This window comes from Gambusia affinis, linkage group LG03 (genome assembly GCF_019740435.1).
Source record: "Gambusia affinis linkage group LG03, SWU_Gaff_1.0, whole genome shotgun sequence".
NCBI lineage: Eukaryota > Metazoa > Chordata > Actinopteri > Cyprinodontiformes > Poeciliidae > Gambusia > Gambusia affinis.
The window spans coordinates 12831666-12857395 of record NC_057870.1 but is presented as its reverse complement, the minus strand read 5'-3'; the positions used below and the strand labels follow the sequence as shown (position 1 = coordinate 12857395).

At 38.0% G+C, this 25730-nt stretch overlaps 1 protein-coding gene and 1 long non-coding RNA gene across 14 annotated transcripts in view; one reads left to right on the top strand and one right to left on the bottom strand.

Annotated features, from left to right (window-relative positions):
- Window positions 1-25730, top strand: part of trpm3 (transient receptor potential cation channel, subfamily M, member 3) — a 132290-nt gene that overhangs the window by 53851 nt on the left and 52709 nt on the right. For all 12 annotated transcript variants that reach the window (XR_006370140.1, XM_044111106.1, XM_044111101.1 and 9 more), the window contains exons 2-6: window positions 13191-13270; window positions 14554-14755; window positions 16324-16537; window positions 17925-18049; window positions 20218-20389. Coding sequence is in view for 11 of the 12 variants with exons in the window: in XM_044111106.1 (XP_043967041.1) it covers window positions 13191-13270; window positions 14554-14755; window positions 16324-16537; window positions 17925-18049; window positions 20218-20389 (793 nt within the window). In the remaining variant the exon portion in view is untranslated. The remainder of the gene's footprint in view (window positions 1-13190; window positions 13271-14553; window positions 14756-16323; window positions 16538-17924; window positions 18050-20217; window positions 20390-25730) is intronic.
- On the bottom strand, window positions 1114-23854 carry LOC122827998. Of its 2 annotated transcripts, XR_006370144.1 has the most exons (5): window positions 23643-23854; window positions 20193-20370; window positions 4615-4707; window positions 4427-4490; window positions 1114-1769 (listed from the first exon to the last, which is right to left on the bottom strand). It is a non-coding gene; the product is annotated as an uncharacterized LOC122827998 (long non-coding RNA). The 2 variants fall into 2 exon arrangements; XR_006370143.1 differs by lacking the exon at window positions 1114-1769 and having other exon boundaries at window positions 4377-4490; window positions 23643-23849.

The window sequence follows — 25730 nt, the reverse complement described above, 5'->3', positions numbered from 1 at the left end:
TATCTGCAGCCCCTCTGCAGGGAAATAAGATATTTTAGTGTCACTTGTAAGCAACTCAAATAGCAGATATTACAGTACAGTATTCACAGTAAATCACATTACAACAATAATCTTTATTTGATAAATTACACAATGCTCAGTGAGAAGTTCAAAGCATGGGACCTAATTTTATTCCCCAGTTTAAAACGTCTTCACAACTTTATTCCTGATCTGTCAATTTTGTTCCTTGACTTTCATGATGCTGTTTTTTTTTTGTTATTAATATTCTCTAATAAAGTTATGAAGCATTGACAGAATCATGTGTTTATAGTGAGTTTAAACTTTGCAAAAGAGCTCAAATACTGTAGCTACTTTTGAAAGCAAATCATTGCCCTAAATTTTATTTAGGGGTATCAGAGTAGAGTTGCTGGATTTTGTTTAAAAGTAATTAAATCCATGTATATTTTTTCTTGTACTTAGTTATGTCCTACTTTGTATTGATCTATGAAACAAAACGACACATTGAAACTACAGGTAGCAATGTTAAGAATGAAAACTTCAGCAAGACGGGGAAAAAAATTACAATGTAAATTATTTTGAATGTTGATTCATTTCTGTTGCTTATAAATTTCAAAATTCTATAAAAACTAATAAACTTAGTTAAACATATTGTCAATATTCTGTCAAAAATACTGTAAAATATGGAAAAAGGCTTAGTTGTGACAAGCAGTCTGTACATCACTGACACAGAGATGCTTACTAAGATCAGCCAGACAGCTCCATTACAGCTCTGACAGCTCCATCCTCTAGATAACAAATCACCTACCTAGGCGTCTTCCATGGAAAAGAGCATGTGTCAGAAATGTCAACATGCAATAATTTGTTAAACTGTGCAATCTCTATATGTGTGCATATGTGGCTTCTTAAAGTTAAGTGGAGGATTTCTGTATAACACTTTCTATAGAATGAAGCAAACAACTTGTATTGACAGCCTTCAGCTCTCAATCCTGAAAATACACCTTTTTTTTTTTTTTTTTTTTTTTTTTACATTACATTTTTACGGTGCCTTGCACCACAAACCTCAATATATTTTGTTGGTGTTCTGGTGCATAACTGTGAAATGGAAGAAAAAGCGTACATGTTTTTCCAATTTCCTTTTTGCAAATACGCCTGGATAGTGTGGCCTTGTTTTATGTATTGCTCACTGTACTCGTGTGCTAAATACAACCTACCTGTATGCTAATGTAAAGAGGGAATCATAATTTCCCACCCACACAGTAAGGCATCGTGGCTGCAGGGATACTTGTTGTAGCTGAGGTTCTTAAGAGGTGGGTTGGGTTGAGGGTGTGTTATCGAAATGCAAGCAATATTTTTTACATTTTTGCTTGGATTTGTGTTGGTCTACCACATTAAGTCTTCTTATTTGTGGTTTTAATATGAACATAGGTGAAAAAGTTCAAGTGGTATGACCACTTTTGCACCTGGGGAGTCGGTATTTGTGTTCCTCTTAAATGGCGTGTGTGCTTCCGTGTGCTGTTGTATGAACAAGCTGTTGTATGAACGCGCCAATACACACCAGCATCCTTCAGAGATCCAGAGATCACTATTCCTGTTCCCAGCTATGCCTCAAGGGGGACAGGAGAGGGGGGGGTCACAGGAATACAGGATGGGGTGGAGGTGGGGGGGATGGGTCCGCCCCGGTTCTAGTATCCATGGTAACTCTGTCCTACCCTTCCAGGATTCATGTAAGAGGTGAGGGAGATGATGGGATGTGGAGAGGCGCAAAGGGACTTGATGGAGGAAGGGAGACAAAACAAATACAAACGTTTGAGAAATTACTGTCAATCCCAGGAACATAAAAGTAGATTAGAGAGGCTAAAAGGACATATTAAAATAAGAAATGAAAGGTAACACAAAACATGTAGGTTTAGCAGATAAATGGAGAAATAAACACAAACAGGAGTTGCTGATGGTATTCTCTCTTTGTCCTGTCAGTGAATAAAAATCGTGGAAGTCGATGGAAACATAATGAGATTAGTTGACACTTTATAATATTCAGTGTTTGAATAGAATTAGATCTGTTGTTGTTAAAGGCTTTACTTTGAGTTCTTTCTTTTATTTTGTGAGGAATACTTATTCTGTGCCAGAAGAGGAAACTCATCAGCTGTTCCCGCTGAGCTGAAAGCAACAGGGAGACAGACAGGGAAAGCAAAAAAAAAAAAAGGTACAAAACAGACAGATATTATGTGTTTGTGTGTCTTCAGAATAATAATGTGAACTCATTGTGTTTGTGACTGTGAAAAATGAGTGTAGCTGCTGTTTTCCACTTCAGCTCAGTAACCATAAAAAGCAACTGTACTATAATGAATATTGACATTACATCATTATGTATAGCAAGGATGAAAAACTAGATGTTGAGTAGGAGAAATAGTGTTTGTATTTTTTTTTTAGGGGGGTGAGGGGGGATATTTGCATTGTTTAAATATCTCTTTTATATTTCTTACTCATCTTAACCATTAAATAAATCAGCTGGTAAAATTCTTAAAACAAACAATTATTAGAAAACAAAATACTGCACATCCACCAGCTTTTGTTTTTGTTTTAGTTTGTAGAAAGACATTTTCAAACATTCAGCTGCTTCCTAATGAACACCAGGATTCCTCAGTCAGTGTGACTCTCTCTAATGAAAGCTCATCTAAATCACAGTGTGACAGAAGGGCCGGTTTGGGATATTAAAAATTAATCACAGGCTATGTAAACGTGATTGGAAGAATACATCCATCATATACGGAAGCAAGAGACAAAAGGGATTGAGAAGGAAGAGTGAGATTTGATGGAGGGGAAAAAGGCGAGGTCAAGGCCGATCAATATGGGCTGAAACGGCACAGGTGAGGTTATCAGTTTATTTCTGATTCTGTCGTGTGACCCCTTTGCTTCCTCTCAGCCTCCTTTTGTCCCATGTGCGCACACATATCTTCATCCTCACTGCGGGTCAGAATATAGTGGTTACTGAGAGGCAATTTCACAGCTGTTGGTCTGACCACCTCCGGACCTGGAACTTCATTACAGCACTCTGGCACAGCTCGCAGTTCACACATAGACAGGCACATGACACGGTATGGTGCAGTCGAAAGCTCGTGTTGAGCCTTCAATGTGCCACTTCATCATAATGGTGTTCACATGTAAAAAGGTCTATTCCTATTGTAAGTTTCCGGGTGAAGGATAAGTCATATTAAGCATCATCAAAATCAAGAATTGGGATGAGAAAAAGAGGTTCAGTTGGAAGCAAAAACTTCCAGCTGTTTAGCTAGCAGTACAACTGCTGGCTAAACATATCTACTTAGAGGATTTAAAATTTATGAGGAATCTGACTTCATCTTTGAGTAAGTGTAGTGTTTGTGTTTTGTCCTTTGGATACAACATAAACTGAGTCTTTTAGACTCGGCTCTTTTGCACCACAGTAGATCGATGCATCAACATGCACCATCACAATTTCTGTCACAATCAACCTATCGGTCTCCCACTACTTGTTACCTCCACTTGCGAACAAGATTCCAAGACACTGGATGTCTTTCACATGATGAAGATGTTATGTCTACCCCCCTCAAGCTCATCTCTCTATCCTGTGGTAAGGTTAAATGGCTAGAAGAACAAAAGCTGCAGGAGCTGAACTCATTGAAAGAGTGAGTGGTCTGCTTTCCTCAGGAGAAAACAGGCAATGGAAGCAGAGATTTCAAGACAAGTGGCTCGTTTTATGTGTAAAGTTGCAATGCTATCAACCATGATGTATTTGGATCAAACCAGCAATAGAACTAAATTTGCTACTGAGGACGTGTGGAAGTGAAACAGCAAAAAAGAGAAAATAGTCATCTTTTTTTGTTTGTCCACTACTTTCTGCGTGATTTGGAGCAGTTTGACACAACTTGTGTTTCAAGGACATGCATTGGACACCAGTTCCATTTTCAATGTAAAGGCAGCTTTACTGGAATTAAGATTTATAACCAGTAATGCAAACTGGCTCTTACAGCAGTAGAATGAGCTGCCTGACACTGTATAGCTGTTTCCCCATTGCACACCAACATTGGTCTCTTCTGTATGTTTGACCTGGAATGCAAAATGTGTTTCCTCTATTTGGAATCAATCAGTCCAGGGCTAAACTCCAAAATGTTGGATTGGGGCCAGCTTTAAGTTTAGGTCAAAATACAAACTTTTGTGTGGGCATTACATCGTGGCGTAAGTTGTATTTTATTCTGTGTTGTACTGTGATAGGATTGAAGCAGTTGTAGATCATGGATGAATGAATCTGCAACCCCACAACAAACCCACATGGCTCAGGAAAAAAAAAAAAAAAAATATATATATATATATATATGTATATATGTATATAGAAACCCCACTGTTACAAAGCAACAAATCACACCGTCATACACAATGACAACCCAATTACATGACAATGCTGCTCCAAAATTGCTCCTCATGTCTTACTGCCAAACCTCGTTGCAACTCCTTCCCTATAGAGAAAAAACACAAACTCTCTTTGTTGTCGTCTGTAAATTATTTCAAGTTGTCTCACACACGTCAGTCAAGGGGTGCTTAAAAAGAAACAGAGGTGATGATTACAGTGGCTATAGTTACCTGCTAGTTACTGGTCTTGTCACTACCTGTGGGTTGCTGTCTCTCCCGCTGTCTTTTATCACTTTTCACTTCTCCTCCTTCTCACTTTCTGACCTGCTTTCACCACAAACAAAATGCACAGAGTACAAATCATTACTTCTTGTCAGGTCGGTCAGTTTATTTTTCTTCCCTCCTTCCTCCAGTACGCGTTGCACCTCAGAGGCGATGATTTTTATTCTTATGTCAAACCCATCCTCCTTACTCCTTCCTCAGGGTCTATCCTATTTGTTGTTTCCGTTTACACTTCAGTGTCACATAACTCAAACTCTCTCCTCACTCCTAATTTTTCCCATCATCCACCTCTGTCTCTGTCTTTAGCCCCTTTTACCTCACCTCTCTGATACTTCTTGCCTGCTCCCACATACGTCCCCTCTGCCCCTTCCAGCTTTTCCGGACTGTGAACCTGTCCCCCCTCTGTCACAGACAGAATGACCATGCCAGTGTTGATTAGAGCCTGCATGACCAGATGCTCTGCTAGGCTTAGCCGAAGCCTGTGGGAAAGAGTGCTGCTTATTTTAGCCTCAGGAGATGGATTGAAAACGATGGGGGGGTAAAACAAGCACAGATTCTCTTGCGCTAAAGGAAGTCAGTGAATTACTAAGCAGCCCATTTTAACATTAAAACTGATGAAAGAAAAAGCTCATTGTAAACATGCAAAGGTTTGTTTTACAAAATAATTCCAACTATTCCCTGGCTTTTTGTTTTTTATTCAGCTCAAAGAAGAGAGTCAAAGTGGAGAGAAATATGTCTTTTTCCAATTGTCATACAGTGAGAAGCCTGGTTCAGTCCGAACAGATCAAAACTGCTGGTTACACACAGCTATAAAAATAACTGCACTTGAGAAAGTAGGAAACTATTTTTAACGTCAAGGCAGGATTTTCAGCAGTATGCTGAAAAAAAATCTCCAGCCAGGCTTATTATTGTGTCTGTTTTGAGATGATAGAAACTCACTGGTATTTGCACCAAATTACTGGATTTAAATTATTGTTCAGTGTTTGCCTTTGGTGAACAGGAAACTGAGGCTGCATTTAACACTGGCTTCTCATTTATTTTTTCTTTTATTTATTGTACTAATTGGAGAACAACAAGCATGATGAAACTTTTTACAGATAACTGCCTCATGAGGCACAACACAAAATGTGAATATTCTCTTTGTCATCAGTACACTAGGGAATGTTCAGAAGATGAATATTTTATTTAAAGGCACAGGTGCAAAGAAGAAGAAGAAAAAAGATTTGAAGGATTTTCTCATATGTTGACCAGAAAGAAAAGTCTTAAGATGTGCTGTATAAAACATGGCACTTGAGGCAAAACTTATTGGCTAAAAGTTTGAAATTTAAAAATAAACTGAAACTGGCTGAGGCTGGTTTCGTCTTAATAAGGACGATTGAGTCATAAAATAATTCCAACTATTGCCTGGCTTTTTATTTTTTATTCAGCTCAAAGAAGAGAGTCAAAGTGGAGAGAAATATGTCTTTTTCCAATTGTCATACAGTGAGAAGCCTGGTTCAGTCCGAACAGATCAAAACTGCTGGTTACACACAGCTATAAAAATAACTGCACTTGAGAAAGTAGGAAACTATTTTTAACGTGTGCCATTTTCAGCAGATGCGTGACAAAAAGCCAGGCTTATTATTGTGTGTAATTAACAGACGTCCCTCACTGGTACACGACAAATTACTGGATTTAAATTATTGTTCAGTGTTTGCCTTTGGTGATCAGAAATGTTTGGGATTTTATTAACCTTTTCTTTCTTTATTTTTTCTTTTCATTGTACTAATTGGAGAACAACAAGCATGATGAAACTGCAAGCAATCGCCTCATGAGGCACAACTCAATTTCACCGGGTCATATTCTCTTTGTCATCAGTACACTAGGGAATGTTCAGAAGATGAATATTTTATTTAAAGGTACAGGTGCAAGAAGGAAAAAAAAAAAGATTTGCACGGGATTTTCTCATATGTTGACCAGAAAGAAAAGTCTTAAGATGTGCTGTATTAAGGAGGCAGTATTGGATTAAGGCTTTATCTTGATGGAACAGGAGTATCCACTGGAGAAAAGAACTGAAGGATCAGAGGTGTGAACTGAGGTTTCACTTTTGGTGTTTACGGTACACAGGCATATAGATATGGTCTGGACATTTGTGTGTAGACAGAAATCCTTCCGTTCATGTCGACCAAGTTAAACACACACATACACACGGATCATGTGCTTTGGTGTACTCTTGTTCTTTTCTTTGTTTCTAAATGCATACTCTGTGCAAAGCTGAAACAAATGGAAAAGTGAATCTGTGTGTGTTTTCAGAGAAAGAGCATGCATGTGTGTTTTTGGCCCATATACTGGCTACTTTCCAGGACACTTAACCTTGTCTAAATAAGTGATTGCAGGTCAGAAGGTGTTACCATTTCAGCTGCGTAAATGATTTCTCCCCGCCCCACACTACACTTACTCACAGTGACATTGTTTCAAACAGTTCGCAGCTGGCACCAATGAGTTTGCAGTCCATTCCAGTGCTCAGTTACAGTTCATTGCTGTTTCTTAATGTATTTGATCTTCTCAAGCCTATTAAATATAACTATATCAGCGTGGTTTCAGATCTTGTGCCTACTGTCCTTTGTACGGTTGAAGTGGCTGCAGTGAGTGTGCTCCAGTCCAATGACTGTTGACAACAGATGATTTGTCAACAGTCGATTTCATCTAGTTTTTATGTTAAGTTTTACAAAGTATTATTTTCAATTTGTACAATGTTATTCACACCCCTGACAGATTTAGGTTCCACTAAATCTTCTAATCTTTCTGTCATGTTTCTTTTGATTGGAAGAATTATAAAATACCCGAGTCAAAACTTTAACCTGACAGAAGATCTGTTGACTAAAGTCAACCCGGCCCCATAAATAAATGGTCCAAATACCAGTGCATCCAGGTTTTTACTGATTCAATGCTAATTAAAATGTTTCTATTGATTATTTTTAGGGATATGATGATATATTTTTTCATTAAAAATATTTTTGCATTGTTTCATATTGATGAAATATCTGTCTACCTTCCATTTGGAAACAAACTTCCTGAATAAAATGTATTTAAAATTGACAAATGTCTTCCAATGGTTGAATAATTTGCAGCTTTACTGCTCAACCTGTCAGCATTTTCCCATCAGCCGGCTATATCTTGCTTAATTTTGTTTTGTTTTACCTCTGGAGTGATACAGAAAGTGAATGAAGCAGAAATATATATTTTGTTTTTCCCATTTGCTTCCAGAGCACTACATTGGGTTGTTTATGTGCATTCTCTGAAAGATATGTGAAAAGGGAGCAAAATGTAATTTGGTGTCTCTTCAAATGTGCAAAGAAAGCAGTAACATTTGTTATTTTAAGCTATTTGACTGTTAAATCTGCAGTAGTAGCATTAACAGCTTTGTTTTATCTCTGTGTGACAATTGTTTTAGCACTTTTATTTGAAAAGTGGCGTTTTAATCTATATCATTGATCTGAGAAAACAACTTTTACCTTTTTTCTTTGTCTTAGGCATCAAAGGTTCTTTGGGATTGTACAAAAAGGGTTGTGTAGAATCGGCGTGAGTTTGGGTTGATTTTCACATTTCTGCATATCATGGCATTTGCAGAGACAAGGTGTTATTTCCATGTCCTCAAGCACCACATTTTGCTTGACTTAATTTAGCTCAGGTTACAGTCTTTCTGTTTGGCTTCTTTGTAATTAAAACTGGTCAGTTCCCCCCCTCCCCAGATCTGTTAAACAGCTTGAAAATCATCTCATCCAGGTCATCTCTCATGAAGCAAGTAGTGGGTTTTGTATATGCATGTGTGAAAGTCATTCAGGGCAAAATAAGGGCAGTGAGCAGGCAAGACAAATGTCATGTTGCTCCTCCTAATGGGCTCTCTTGCCATTCAGAATCCCTCTTCTGGCGGTGATCTCTGACAGAAATGCAGTAAATCGAGATGACTGTCTCTCTCTCTCTCTGACCAGTTTTAATTTGAAGCCTTAACAGGTGAGGCGCTGAAGAGAAACGAAGGGGACTCCTAATTCCCTTCACATACGGTTTCTGGAAATAACCGCAGAGTATTTAGCAGGGCTAGTTAACTATATGCTGTTAAATATGCATATGTGGAAGGCATTTTAGTTACTTAATTGCAAACATTTTAGGAAAATATAATTTTAAACATGAGAACATTTATTCAACCATGTTTTGAATGTAAATTAAGCTTCTTTAAATCTGTACTTCACCTTCCTAGGGCTCTAGAGACATCTTGACAATAACCCGTGAGTCTGAGTTTCTTTTAAGCCAGCGCACACTACACCAAATGTGATCACACCAAGAGCAGGATGGCAAATTTAAAAAAAAAAACAAACTCAAGATTATTTTGAGATCCCAAAATCTCAGCAAAAGCCAATAGTGCTCTCTTGTTGTCAGCTAGTTTGATTGGGAGTGATGTCGAAAGACAAAAAGTAAAACATTTGCTGTTTCATTAGAAATTTGAGCTTTGCTTAACTCTTAACTATTGTGTGCTATTCAGATGGGACTAATGTAAAGCCATCCGGATATGAACACAATTAATTTGGAATAAAACAAAGAAATGTCCAAAATGCAAAATGTGACTTTTTGCAAGTTTCTACAAAATGTGAGTACTGCAGTAAAAGATTTGAGGGTTGTTTTTAAAAAAAATTATTTTTACACATTTTTCCCAGAGGGACCAACACATATCTTTGTTTGAATATAATGAGCCAGCAGAAATACAGCAGAAAAAAAATTGTTTATCAAAAAACCCTAACATTGTAAAACTTTTTTGAGTTAGATTTTTCTTTTAATTCTTTCACCTGTTTGTGCATTAAAGTCAAAAATAAAGGAGACCGTGCAGAAATAGTTAAACACTAAACGCATAAATACAACACAATGAAGACATGAGAACACACCCCTACACACACGCCAACACGCACAAATGCATATCCATTTTTTCTAGCACAGATTACACCCACAGTAGATTAGTAACCTGTAGACAGAGAGATGTTGTGATCCAGTTTCCTCTGATAACGTTTTCTCTTGTGACTTGCTCACAGAATCTTTCAATTTATACTTTAGTCGACAATGGATATACAAAGAAAATTACAGCAGTGCAGTCCTTAATTAGACAGAGGTGAGTCAAGATAATTTACCAGACAAGTTTCATACTCTTGCTATATTTTCTTGTGGTAAATTTCTCTATTTTTGCTTTATTTCCTAAACCTTATTTTGTATTTCCTGTTTTCTTCAGCTTTCATTGAATTTAATATATATAAAATGTATAGTAATTGTCTGAGATTTTCCTGTTTTAATATCACTGTCTAATGTATGATTCTTCATATAGTATAGTAGTAAAATAGTATAAAAACGATACCTTTTTGAATGATGCAGATGGCTCTTTCAGTAACGTGTTAGATCATAAAGGTTAATGGATTAAAATTTTGTTCTAGAAAAAAAAAAAAGACATGACAGCTGAAAATGTAAATCTTTTGATACCCAACTGTGCTTTATGACTTTGTCAGATATTTAATTAAAGGAAGTTTAAGGCTGCTTCTAGCGACTGTGAACTCCAAACAGATTTTGTTTAAAAACAGCTAACGGTTTCAGATTGGGTGTCTCTTTTTGTTATTTGTAAAATCAATGGAAACATCAAAATACACCATAAACGCGAAACAACGTCTCCTCGTTCCCTGATTGTATTTATCATTGTTGTATTTTGTTGGAAATTGGGTAAGAAAGTTTATATGTTTTATGATTTATACAAGCCTGGTACTTCTATGACCATATCACACACAAGCCATTCAAACGGGATTTATTTTTTTTTTTTTTAAATGGAGAAGAAGCCAAAGGAGAGAGTTGAGACATTAGGATGTTGATTGGATTTTGTTCTCAATTCAGCTCCCTGCCAGCACCAATAACAAAGAGAGGATACAATACTAGGGGAGGGGGTGGAGAGTGAGCATGGAGGGTGGAGGTGGCGAATCTTGACTGTAATGGAGTCGAGACCCCTAACAGGCTGTCAGATGCTGGTTATTTGCTGCCGCAGTCATGCCTCACACTCAAGCACCCTGGACACATTTCCAAGAGGCAATCCAATATTTGGCTCGACAGCTGGCGTGTTTGTGTGTCTGATTGTGACCCAGTAATAAATATTAATTACACAATTGAGTGCAGGCCATGTGCCAATTTGCCGTTCTTTATCAAAGCTCATGAACAGCATTGAGGAGTAGAAGACAAGGAGTCATTAAATAGTACAGTTGAAGGTATTCCACCTTTGAAATTGACTTTGGTTTTTATTGTTTTAGGGGTTTCCCATGGAAATAGGAGTTTATGCAGCCAATTTTATTTTCTGCTATTGGCTCTACCGTCAGGCTAATCGGCGTTGATTATTTCGGAAACGTTGTCGAGAGGATCTATTTCATGCCAGGAGATGCTGGCGGATGAATACGCTGTTATGGCATAGCAGAGAAAGAATTGGGCTGGGGGTTGTAGCAGTGGCCTGCTGAGTCATCTTTGCCAGGCTAATCTGTTAAAGCAGCCCCCTCGGCCCCACAGAGTAATGGTTAATCGTTGGAAGTCTGGTGTTAGGGTAAGTGTGTAGGCCTGGCATGGTTGTGGACAGTTGCGGTGGGTTTTGGGGTGCCTTAGCGTGACAGGTCAGTCAGGCGGATGAGGCGGGTGTTGTTGTAGTTGTGACAGTGAAGAAAGCCCAGAAAAAGCAGCCCCCAGCTTTGCTGACTGGGAGAAGAGCTGGGGCTGCTCTCCCACAGCAAACAGCAGAGAAACGACTTGTTCGTTTTTTAATCTTTGCTGCGTTTGGGTTTGTTTTACTTGCCATCTGTTCGAAGGTTTGTTCGCTTAACATCCTGGCTAAATATTAAATTGTTACATTTGATCTTTTTTTCTGGACCTCCAACTCTTATTTTTTAGATCATTTCAAGCCAGAAGACTTTTTTTCTTTTTCCTTCAGAGGGCCAACTTGAATCAATTACAGCTAATGAAGGGTCAAACACCCAAATGAAATCAGGTCCACTGTATTCTACGGGTCTGTCATACATGAAATCATGTCATTTACCATATCTATCAAATACAGTCAGAGAAAATCCTGCTTTATTCCACTTGGTTGGCAACCTATTTGTTGATGGTTGACTCCTATCTGAGGTTTTAGACAGGAGTCAATCTTAGATTTTAGCAGTTCTGTTGGAAGACATCTTCTGGGCTTTTTTCCTTCCTTTACAGCTACAACATGTTTGTAACAGTATGTTTGGTCAAGACACGATGACATTCTCTTGGCTTGTCGGACATAAACATCTCTGAACTCACTCTGATATATTTTGTAAATGTCAGCTTTAGTTAAAAAATGAAACTTTTTATGTGTGTGTGTGTGTGTGTGTTGTTTTTTCCACATTTTTGGCCCCATTCCTAAACATTTCATTTGGGGGTTGATTTTGCTTATGCCCCGACAATGTTTAAAATTTAAAGACAGATTGTGATGGAGAATGGATCAAAATCACCCCAAAGTGAATGACTCCTGCATACTGGAGAAGTCTTCAAGTTGTCATTATAAAAATAGTTTCTGCAAAGTACCAAGTACATTTTAGTAAGTGTTTAACAGTTTTCCACTTTATGAAATAAAGCGTGATTTGTTGCATTTACTTAATTGTATGTTAGAATATCTGGTGTGAACGTATTGTCAGTAGTATCATTAGAAATGCATTTACTGAGAAAAATGACACGTGTAGTGCGTATTTCATTGTAGTATATGAAGAAGCAGATGTCAAAGAGTTCATGTTCTGAGAACAGCGGGGTTTGTTACATATAAAATGGTTTGACAAATCGTTTTTGGATCTTCTTTAACCGATGGAATTACTAATGCATGCACTATATCCATTTCAACAACACAGTTACACATTAGAGTTTTACTGTGTGCAGTGGCTGCTCTGGCTCTTCAGTGTCATTCCAATCATGTTGGGAACAGGATAATTGGTTTCTCACCTGCACCAGATGCAGCTGCAGGGTATCACAGTTTCACAAATGAACAATTTGACTGCCTGTCTGAAACTACAGTTTCTACAACTACTTGTTATTTATGAAGAAGTTGTGCAGAACACGCTGCGATTTCAAACATGCTCGACTGGCATGCAGATTTCTAAGGAAGGAGAACTCTTAACACTGAATGCCTTATTTCTCTCAGACTTTTGAAGCACTACATCTTTTCCAGTCTGAGCTATCTAAGTAACTGGAAAAATTGTGAGATTTCATTTTCAATTCGGTGTAAGACTATGATTGTCTTGTACGGTAAAATGCCAACTTCAAAATTCTTTGATATCCCCGCATTTTTTTCCTGCATCATTACGTCAAATAATATTCTAGAAACAACTTTATCTCCCATTGCTCAGATCTGGAGTGATGCTAACACAATGTGTACCAGTTTCTACTGGGTTTCAGCTGCCTTTGCACCGTGCACAGGAAGCAGTTCTGCTTTTTTTAACTGACTAAATGTTTTGTCTTTCCTCATGCAGGCACAGAAATCGTGGATAGAAAGGGCATTCAGCAAGAGAGAATGTGTTCATATCATAGTGAGCGCCAAAGACCCCCATAGGTGAGTGGAAATGTTTTAAAGATTTAAAAAGTGTCCGATGGGATTTTTCTTCAGTTGTTTAAGCTTCATAAAATTAAGTAAGGTGTAATTATCAATAACTCTTATTTGCTAAACTCAAACTACAAAAACTCAGTTTGGTTAAATCTTTGTTGAAGATTAAAATTGTGATCAATATTAATCACTATTATTGAAGGACAGCTCAGCATTATGCAGTTTTATCACTGCAGAGTTTTTTTTATATTGCGAAGAATGTTGTTTAAAATTCAGCTTTACTTGTAATGTAGACGTTTACAGTTTGCCTGGTCCAACAAATGTCTAAGATTAACCTCTTACACCCTAAGCGAGCCGAGGTCACATGGCAGCTGGACCCACCGGTGGGTTCGTCGGGTTCTAGAGGTTAAAAAAAAAAATTTAATTCACTTTCTATGATTGTGAGACTGCAGAAAGCAGCACGGTTAGATCAGCAATTTAAGAGGATGTATCTTTATTTTTGCAAAAACAAACTCAGATGGTTTAGCTGATTTCATTTAAGCACCATACAAACTCAAACATATGCAAGAAAAAACTCCCGGCTTCTTGATAAACAACATTAGCATAGCGACACAAAATCAAGTGGATGCCGAGAGCAGGAGGAAGCTGGAGAAGCTGGAAAAAGATGTTTCTCATTGCAAAATCAACTTTTCTATTTTTTGTCAAAAGCGTTTATACTTCATTTACACTTTTGGCAAAGGGTGAAAAAGAAGCTTTGGTGAGAGATGATGGAGAAATGAATTGAAAATCAAAGCCTCCTGACTCGTCCTCCAAGGACTCTCTTTCTACCTTAATCTCAATATCGTGAAAGCTGCATTTAGCAGCTTCTGAATAAGTATTTCCTCATTTAGGAAGAGCACAATTCATGAATGTCATTCTGCCAAGTCTCGGGTTGCAGAAATGGAGAAGAAGACCAGAGAGACAGGAAAGCAAACGAGTGTTTTAAGAATAGGAAGCAAAAAAAGGGACGGCGTCGGTGAGATGCTGCACAGGCCTGCAAATCCTTCATCTCTCCTCCATGAGAAGATGAAAGCGAGATGACAAGCTGCCACTTCAGCCTTGCCCACGTCTTACACACGCTTATGGAAGCGTTTCACACTCTTCTTCTCCATCACTTTCTCCCACGGTCTCCTTTCTCATTCTAAGCCACTTTGCTTAGAGCTCACGCGTCGCAACATTTCGATTATGTCAGGAAAAGGCCCCGTGTAAGACAGCTGTCTTAACGTTGCTCTGACCTTTTCCTCCCCGTCCAGGTGCTGCTGCGGTCGTCTCATAGGTCAGCATGTGGGTTTGCCCCCAGGTATCTCATCCAGTCAAAATGACAAGGCCGAGCGTTTGGCTAAGAATGACAGCCTGTCAGAGAAGTGGTCAATCAGCAAGCACACACAGCTCAGCCCCACCGATGCCTTCGGCACCATCGAGTTCCAGGGAGGAGGACACTCCAACAAAGCCATGGTGCGTCGCTTCAGTGTTGACAGTTGTATTTCACCGGTGTAGCTGGATGATTTGTGACAAAACCTCCAGTTTTAAAATCTCATTATATTGTTCGTCTTAAGAAAGTCTTTCTCAAGCAGCGTGACTTTAACTGGCTAAATAAGCTATGGAAAGCACGGTTTTCTGCTCAGGGCAACACACTGCATGGGGCTACACAAAAATAATTGAATAAATAAATAAAAATATTTGCCTATTGGTTCAAAATGGCTTATTTGTATGTCCAGTCAATGAGAATGGGTCACCCAGTGCACTGCAAACGCCCAAAGTAAATATTGCTATTGCTGGATTCTATTCAAAATTACAGAACTACTACATTCATATACATATACATAGAGGTTTAGCCTTCAGCTGGATTATTCTCCACTGAGCAGTAATAAATAAGTAAACTGCAGGAAGCCATTCAGCCTGTTTAACCTGATTACGAGCTATGCCAGGTTGAGTGCTGGGAACAGACAATAGTCTTTAAAAATGCCAGCTGTTCTGTATTGTTAGGTGAGGTAGTGATGGAATAAACAGAATATAAAAAGAAAAGAATCTATTTCTATTCCGTATAAAAACAGAATATAAATAGACTCTCAGTTGGCAGCAGCACAGGCAAAGAGAAGAAAATGTTAGAAGTGTGGGTATGTGAAATAAATTTTCTTGGAAAGAAGTCACGTAAAGGCTTAGATAAATATAGATAAACATTTTTCAGATTGTTTTGCCAATTAATATTTTTTCATATTTTTTAAATTGCAAAACAAAACAAATTATGTAAGAACTCAAAAGGAGTTCTCGCATATGAATTCCTCTGAAATTTTGTGGGAATTAGGCACACTGCTTTTGTGTTCAATTTTTCCATGTTAAATTGTACTTCTGGCAATACATGTGATGGGTAAACAGATTCCCCACGATGCATGTGCAGATACTTGTTTTCAATCACAGAAAGTATCTGTTAAAATGTTTTGGAGCTTGAAAGCTTGAAATCATTTCCTGGACCGTTCCGAAATCCTCAAGAAATGTTTTAATGACATGACTTCAGCTTAATCTTTGAGATGTCTTTTATTTAGAATCTCTATAACAATAATGTGTTTTCTGACTAAAAGCATTTGTACCTCTTGAAACCTTTCAAGATTTGTCATGTTGCAGCTGTAGGCCTTAATTTAAATAGCCAAACTCACACAGACTGATTTAGAAAAATCTATGAGGAACAATTTGTATTTCCTGCCACAGCTTCTCAGTTACATTTAGTTCCAAACTTTGACTAGGTCATTATAACACATAAATGTGGTTTGAAATTAACTATTTCAAGCCACTTTTGACTTTAATGTTCAGTATAATAACAATGCTTAAACAGAACACCTTTTTCGACATGCTTTCCTCAATATCAGCCTTCCCAGTGCCACTGGTTGCACTAAATAGATATCTTATATTTATTTTATTTATACCTTTGCGGTCATAACAAAAGTGTATGGGCATTTCCTGCAGTGTCAATACTCACACAAAGCACTTTCTCTGCTTACACCATGCTTATCTTGCTGTGGTTACAGTACGTGCGAGTGTCTTATGACACTAAGCCTGACCTGCTGCTCCACCTGATGACCAAGGAGTGGCAGCTGGAGCTTCCTAAGCTGCTCATCTCAGTCCATGGAGGCCTCCAGAACTTCGAGTTACAGCCTAAGCTCAAGCAGGTCTTTGGCAAAGGGCTCATCAAGGCAGCCATGACGACAGGGGCCTGGATATTTACTGGAGGCGTTAACACAGGTAAAATCAAACAGGAGATAGAAATATAAATATTGCACATTTCTAAGGTCAAGTGAAATTCCTTTTTGCGTTTAACACATCTAGAGTTTAACTCGATAAATGAAATAATGGAGTCTTCATGTTGAGTTTCGCTTGCTCTGTGCAGCAAAATTCTCATTTTACAAATGAAGTGGGCACTTCTAGCAGGAGCATGATGAGTGTGTGGAACTGTTTCACATGAATGATTAGCTATTAAAGAGCTCTTTGTCAAGCCGATATGGGCTCTCAGGATGATGAACCACTGGATCCCTGTCCTAGCGCTCGGTGGGTGGTTGGCAGATTGTGCTCACTCAACTTAAATTACACACACTTAAAGTAGCACCAGGCATATGAAGTGAGGTCAATGACTTGTTAGAGAACACTGAATTAAATTAATGTCAGGCAACCTGAAAGGCCTCATTTTAAGCATTAAAGTCATAAATTCATGCGCCATGTCACGAAAAACAAATAGTATGCCATGTGGTTTCAGGGACACAGATGAAGTAATGGTTTAAAATGATACAGTCGCCATTTTAACAATGTTCAGTGTACAGCAAGGTTAAGTTGCTGAATTCCTCTGGAGAACAAAAACATGTTTCAGTCCTTTCCATTATGGTAGTATCTAAGCTTCTAACCAGAAGTTTTATTTCCGGTCATATAACTTTAATAAATTAGATTACAACTGAAAATGCTTGTCCATTTACGTTACAAAGAAAATCACTTTTTTTCCCCACTTGAACTTTGAAATTTGAGGTAGTTTTGTCATTACATTTGAGAAATGTTTTGATTCGCCCTTACCTCACCTAGTGTCCAATGCAACCCCAGCTTCTGGTCTTTGCTTTTAAAGCAGAAGAATGTGTATTTTTAGCACATAAAGATTTATTTTAGTGGAGTCAAAGGGAAAAAAACAAAAACAGCAGGGGTTATAATCTTTAATAGCTCAGATGAAAACAGGCAAACAGAAAATAGAACAATATCGAGTGATGGAGGATGCCCACACTTGAATATAAAAAGGAAAAGAAAGTGAGATTTAGTGACAGAATGGGTACAGAAGCAAGAGAGAGGCTTGAATAATGGATGGATGGCTGGATTGGATGGACAGTGGGTGGAGGTAGAGAAAGAATGAATGTCAGCTGGAGAAATGTGATAAGATGGCCTCCAGGTCTGAAAGCTTCTCCCCTGAGGGTGACACCTACATGCTTAAAGAAGTGTGTGTGTGGCCCTGTGTGGGTGTCTATTCACATGGTTCCTTGACTCCTAATAGATGCTGTCGAAATATCACAACAGAGTGCACGACTGGGGCATTGAGCTGTTAATTGATTGTGACAAAACATGTCTTTTTTTGTCTCTCTGAATCTTTCAAACGCAGGGGTGATCCGCCATGTGGGGGACGCACTGAAAGACCACGCCTCCAAATCAAGGGGCAAAATCTGCACCATTGGAATAGCACCATGGGGCATCGTAGAAAATCAGGAGGACCTTGTTGGCAAAGATGTAAGTCTCAGCCAGACTTAACATTCAGCAGGAAGTTGCATTTTTTAGCATTTGTGTAGCTAGATGTTCGGACTGCCACATGCAACCAGCATGTTACAAAATCCTTTTTAAAAGATAATATTTTTGGTGATTAGCTCCTATTAGACGCTGTGCCTGTCAGACCTTTGCCCCAGGGTTTAGCTCATTAACCAAGCTGCAGAGTTAGGCAGTCCGATCTCCGTTAAACACTCCTTCACGGGGAGTCACAGAGCTGGCAGATCCTAATAAGACCGTGGAGCTCATGCTGACTTGTTGAAATTTCTGGGATTCGCGGTTTGTGGTTTGGCTAAGATTTCATCAGAATGTGCCACACTCTGTCCTGCTGAACAAGTCAAGCAGAGCCAATTAATGTCAGTGCCTGAAATAGGATGATCGAATGCTGAGGGACTTATTTTCTCACTTGATTAGTCTTAACTGTGCGCCTAATGATGAGATGAGTTTACCTCATATTGTTAGGTACGCTCCAGTTCACCGCGCTCCAGCTTCTGAGAAGCTCTGGCCATTTATAAATATCAGACCAGTTTTCTGTGCTATTCATTCTTGTTGCAGTTGCATTAAATAAATATGTGGTGTAAAATAATTGATCGTATGAACACATCAGGCTCTGCTTTGGATTTGTAATCTCATAAGTGTAAAAAGGAGTCGGGTTTTAGGAGACAATATGAAAAGCTAGCAGAAGATACTCCTCTGGAGGATTGAAAAGAGTCACTCGAAATGGTTCAGGTATCTGATCAGGTCGCTTCCTGATTTCTTCCTTTAGGAGATTTTACAAACACATCCCACAGCTAAAGGACCCTGGGGCAGACCCAGAGCTCGGTAGAGGGTCTCTGGAATGAGTTGTAGAGAGTTCAAAGGAGAGGGATGCTATAGCTCTGCAATCTGATCATGAAAAATAGGCAGTGGATGGATCTATTCATCCAGCCACCTGCTAGCTAGCTTCAGAAATATCCATCATGAGTTCACAGTAAGCATTTGTACTTGGTGTGTAGTTTTTAAAACTGGAATTTTGAATCTAACAAAAGTACTCAATTTTGGCATTAAAATGTACAGGAACCCTGACAAATGTCTGTAAGGCTCAAACAATGCTACTGAATGTTAAAATAAAAATATTTTAGAGAAAAAAAAAATATTGGAGATTATTGTTATTTTCACTCATATTTATACAGGTAGATCTCTGTTTAGACTTATATAGGAAGTCAAAATCTCTGGTTATCAAAAAGCATAGCAATGTAACACTCATTGTGTAGATAATAAATGCCAGTTAACCAAAGAGTTAAATGTGCAATAGTGATCTGCAAGAGTTCTTAAAGTTCCCCTGAAAGGGAGACAAACAGGAAGATGGGGCAGGACAAGAAAAAAAAAAAAAGCAAACGGGTCCAGTTGTTATTTATCAAGAGACGGCAAAAAAGAGAGTGTTTGAAGTGTGGATCCTCCCGTGCGTCTAAGGCCCAACATGGAGGTTGATGGTCACATGTTTTTCTTGTCTGCTGACACTTGCAATACTAATAACATAAAAAAGAGTGAACCCATTTGCAGTGCATCTTTGATCAAGATTCTTCAAAATAACTCCTTTGGATGTGTTGAGAGCATGTCTTGTTAAACCTCACATGTTGTGCCTCATTATCCAGACCCTGTGGGACATTTTGTCTCGCGAGATTTGTTTGATCGTGAATCCACCACTGTCTCTTAGCTTTAAGTTGGTATAACGTGGCAAGGATGTTTAGGCGCAGTCTAAAAGCAGACACTTAGAGTTTCAAAATACTTGGAAAATACTTGATGTAATTGCTTGTTTAGGTGACAGAAAGATTCTTACTGACATTAGTAGGATAAGTTGAGCAAAATGAAAGTGTTCCTTAAAACAAGAGTAGCGTACAATGCGATTTCTTCAACAGAAAATCGTCTTTTGTTTCCTTTTAGATTTTGGCTATAGATTTAACTGGAATCGGTTACTTCATCTTATTTTGTTGACAATAAAAAAAAGTGCTTCACCATTCACAGTTCCTCTTGCTGCTTTAACAGCAACTTCCCCAATTTTTCCACATAAACAGACCTCTTTGCTAGGTGTTAACACTTTTCACTTTGTGTGTTTATTCTTCTCTCTCACCCTTTCTGCCTTCTCTCTTTGCAAGGTGGTGCGTCCGTACCAAACTATGTCCAACCCCATGAGCAAGCTGACGGTTCTCAACAGTCTCCACTCCCACTTCATCCTGGCAGACAATGGCACAACAGGAAAGTATGGAGCTGAAGTCAAACTGCGACGCCAGCTGGAGAAACACATCTCCCTGCAGAAGATCAACACACGTGAGTGGCCTTTAACATATCTGAAAGGGCTACCACGGACTATGTGTACGCTCGACTACGGGCCATGTTTTAAAAAAAAAAACTACATCATAATGAAGCTTTAGTTCTTAGGTTATGATGAATAATACTTGTCATATAAATGGGTTGTCCTTTTTATAGCAACAGTCTAAAATTACCCTTACCCATTTTCTCCAGAACTCATGCTGTCAGTTTATATTTAGACACCAGAAAAGAAAAAAAAAAAAAAACTTTATTAACTTTGAAACCTTAAGCTCTCCCTGCCATCTGGGGGGATTTTTATTTTTATTTTGACAGGGTGGAAATAGTTTAAACGGTGTGATTTTATTGAATTGAATTTTATTTTATTTTATTGGTTTCAATTCAGTTTTGTTTTCAGCTGAAACAAAATAAGGATACAGTAAGTAAAAGACACATGACCTTTTTTTTTTTTTTACATGAAGAGCTGAGCTGATGCATCTCCATTCAGCAGCTCTTGCTGCAAAATTGCCTGATTTTTATATAAGATAAATCTCCAGTTTTAGGTTAGATTGGCATACCAAATTATCAGTTGTGCGTTTGCTAAATATTAGAAAAATGAGCAAGATATTTTTCTTGAAATTCAAAAGTTTACATTTTTTAGTATATGGTACTACCACCTCTAAACTGTGTGATTTGGGCCAAGCATATTGGGTGTCCTAAAACCTCCTGACAGAACTGGTGTAACAGATTCAGGTTTATGGGCCATCTTGCTCACACTCACCCACTTTTTCAGCTTTGCAAACAAATTTTCTAAGGGACTGAGATGCAGAGTTTGTGATGGCCATCCTAAAACATTGACTTGGTTGTCTTTAGGCCACTTTCTAACTGTTTTGGTGGTATTCTTGGGGTCATCGTCCATTTGAAAAACCCATTTGTGCCTAGGTTTTAGTGTCATAAAACTTTGTATCAACATTTCCACTTAATGTATTTTTCTGCTGATGCCTTTTATTTTGTGAAGTACACCAGATGCTCCATCAGTGAAAAAGCCTCACAACTTGAGGCTGTCAGCCACATTCCTTCTTTCCCCTTCAAAAGAAATGATGCTATTATGTTTTAGGTGACTTATGCTAGTGGCCACCATCTCTCCAAAACATAAACATTGTCTGAGCGCATTTTCACTCAATTTTATTCTGACTTTTAAAATCTCTTTTGCAGTAAATGCTTCTTCTGTTTCAATTCTGAACCTGAGAGAAAGAGTAAAATGTTTCACACAAGCATGGGGTGACAGTAGGGGGAACCATTTTCCTTTTAACAGAAAGAAAACTCTAGCAGGACAATGCCCAGCTTGCTCTGACTGTCTGCTGTGACCAACTGGGACTTATGAGGACAGAAATCAAGAGGGAAAAGAGAGAATAACCAGTCAAGCAGAACCTTTTTGTGGGGGGAAACAAATGATAAGTCCGCCATCTGGCATCTCAGGAGGGAGAAGCAGTGAAGAACCCACAGTGAAGCAGCACCTAAGCAGGATTCTTGGCGTGAACCAAATGATAACTAAATGAACACCTTTTACAGTCATGTTTTATTTGTTATAATAGCTTTTCTCTGAACACTGGCAGCTCATGCCAGTTCCCTTTGGGTGTGGTGAAGAAACAAAAGCACTTCACTTGACGTCACTGCTTATTTAAGAGCTGCAGAGAGCTCCCAGAATGTCAAGGAGCAAGTTAAAGTGAAATGCCATTATCAAAATTGTCAGAACCATTTTTTGTTCGCTGCCAGAATATTAGCTGACGTTTGGTGATACTGACATTGTAAGGCTACGCTGAATCAAACTGCACTTAAGCTCTGAGGACTCAGGAAAACGGTCTGGGTTGAGAAATTCTGCAGATGCACTTTGTTTTTTGCCTTTTTGTTCCTCTGCCAATCATGTGGCCTGTGGACTTCCCTTTGTCATCCTATGCCTGGAGTCATGTCAATGGGGCTGGGAAGGCAAAGGGATGCCCAGATGTCATGGAAGCATCAGAGTTTTGCCTCCTGTTTTTATCTTCAGCCTTGCGTTAAATTCAGTATAAATAATTGTGGAATTCTACAAAGATATACGACAATAAACCTTGTTGTTTCTTTGTATGTGCATGTCACAGAGGAATCACTCTCAACCTTCAAGAGTACCCTTCAACTAAGCAGTGTGAAAATATAATGCATGATCAATTTTGGTGACTCAGGAAAATCATACTTAGTAAATTTTGCAAAAGTAAAAATGAGATCTTTATTTTTTAGCACTTGGTTACCAGAAAAAGAGCTCATCACTTAGCAACAGATTGCCAACACATATTGTTATTTTTCAAAAAACACAAGATTTCTTCTGCTCTTTTGAAATATTACTTATCTGACACTCCCTACTACTTAACAAGTATTGTGCAGTAGGAAATTTTTCAGTAAAGTGAAAATATTTTTTTTGTCATTAGTGGTAAATAAAACAGACATTCAATACAAAAGTGATAAAAAATATTTATACTTTGTGGCAGTTCGTCACCAGAAAAAAACTCTCTTCTCTTAACACCAAATTAATAACAAGCAATATTGTTTATAAAACATTATGTCTTTTGAAATATTGCTCATCTGCTTGGACACAAGTAATTTATAGTTGGTAAATTTCACAAAAGTGAAAATCAGATGTTTACTTCAGGGCACATGGTTACCAGAAAACAAGCTCATCTCTTAGCAACGGATTAACAACAAACATTGTTATTGTTTAAAAAACATAAGATTTCTTCTGCTCTTTTGAAATACTATTTATCTTACACTACCTACTACTTAACAAGAAATGTGCAGTTGGTGTATTTTTCAGAAAAGTAAAAATGTCTTTTTATTTATATATTTTTTTGCCATTAGTGGTGAATATATTATAAAACAAACATTCAACACAAAGGTAAAAAAAAAAATCTTTATACTTTGTGGCAGTTCGTTACCAGAAAAAAACTCTCTTCTCTTAACACCAAATTAACAATTAGTAATATTATTGTTTATAAAATATAAGTTCTTTTGACATACTGCTTATCTGCTTAGGCACAAGACATTTACACTCGGTAAATTTCACGAAAGTGAAAATCAGATGTTTACGTCAGGGCACTTGGTTACCAGAAAACAAGCTCACCTCTTAGCAACTGATTAACAACAAACATTGTTATTGTTTAAAAAACATAAGATTTCTTCTCCTCTTTTGAAATACAACTTATCTTTTTTTTCTTTTTAAAAAAATATATAAAAACATACATACTTGTCTGTAGTAAGTTTTCCACCAAGCTGGCGTGTCTGTAGTTGTAACCGGAAGCTCTGCCCTCCTCTGTAGGAACTGAGCATTCCGAAATCTCTGTAGTTCTCTACATCTCTGCTCAGTGTTCTGTTGCTATGGTAACTAATCCTCTGAAAACTGTCATGTGTGAGTGAGACACAGAGGGGGAGGCAAAGTTCTATCTAACTGAAGATAGAATTTCGGTCAGAATTTGTTTTGATTTTAATTACGTCGTCATGGTTACTCGAAATGCCAACAGAAGTCATAGCCCGCATCCATGTTTTGATATATATATATATATATATATATATATATATATATATATATATATTGTGGGGGTGCACGCGGTGGTACAATGCCTTGCTTTGCAAATTCAATGCTCTACTGTGCTTTGCTATGGCAGGGCCCAATGAGAAAAAATTACACAGGTAGATTCGGCAGTGATTAGGTGACTTCTGAAGGCAGTTTCATACAGTAGATTTTATTTCAGGTACTATAGTAAAGAGAGATGAATAAACTCACAAACACTTTTTAGGTTCCATTAGTAAAATGTGTAAATCAGGTGTAATCTTAGTTGTTTTTCAAAATTAAGATTAGACCTAATCTTATCAAAATCATGTGGAATGTTGTTTTGGCCTAATAAAATCCCACTAAAATACACTGAGGTTTTTGTTTGAAGTAATCAGGACAAATATTAAGGGTTTGCAATGAAATGTGTATTAAGACATGAAAATGCAATTTTGAATTACTTTACATAAAAAAGTAATTCAAACTGTAAGTGTTAAAAAAAAAAAAAAAAAAAAAAAAAAAGGATACCAATTCAGTATTTCTTCAAGCTTTGGGGGCTAAATTTTAGAAAAATTTAGTTTCTGGTTTAAAACATTGGTTTTATGTGTCATACTGCAAATTACTGTGCATGTTATTTTCTCCTGACTGCTGTGCCTTGTGCAGACAAGGGTCATTTCTTGATTTGATTACCTGTGCATGGCTAGCTGTTGACTGCATGAATTTTCCTCACACCAATTCCTCCTGCCGGATCCAAGTTTTGGCCTGAGGTGCTGTCACAAAACGAGGCACAAAGAAAAGTGAAGAGGGGAAAAGGTGCCTCAGTTAGTCGAGCATGGATTTTTGCAGACCACTTGAACTACAAGCTCTTTTTTTCTGATGATAACTGGCACACAGACATGATATAAAATGAGTGAGGTGTGTTCAATCTTTTCCTGCAGTGTTTTGTTTTCTTGCCAGTCCCGCTTCTAATCCTGCTACAGCTGTCTGTGATTTTCCTTGAAATAGCCATCAAGATAAATGGGGTTCTCAGCACAACAACCTTTAAATACAATATAAGAATCAGCCATCTGGAACAAACATGAATGTTTTTGTCTGTTGATTAGCAGGAATAAAAAGAAAACTGCAAATTTTTTAGAGTTATTCCAGGTCATGATCATTTTGTTTACTTTGCCACTTTGTCTTTATGGTATATTTTAAAAGATAATGAACATTGCTCAATTCCCAGTAAAGTTTTAAAAGCGTAGATGGCACATGTCCAATGTCACTGGAGCCCAGCTTTGCAGTTCCTCAACATTTCAGCACTACATTTGGAAACTGAGTTTGTTTTGTCTCTGCACACTTTCCATACTACCTTTCAAACCAGAAAGTGAATGAAAATACCAAAGGGACAGCTCAGGCGGAGTGTAAATAAATAAACGTCTTATGACAGAAAATTTTGAAAGATTGGTGAATGGAACCAGTAAATGAGTTATGTAGCTTGATAAAACTTATATAGACAAGTGAGCCTGCATGCAGCTTAGTTGCTTTTATAAGTGTTGTGTAAAGAGTAGACACTACTTTGGAGATTTATCAAGTCATACAAATATTTGTTCAAAATGCACATAGTCCAAGTTCAGTTGCCAGAATGATCAGTGTTTTTGGTTTGGAATAAATTATGCTGTCTGTCTGCGACAGACTGGCGACCTGTCCAGGGTGAACCCCGACACGTTCACTGGAGATGGGCACCAGCAACCCTCCTGACCCCACTAGGGACAAGGGTGAACAGAAAATTGATGGGAATGGATG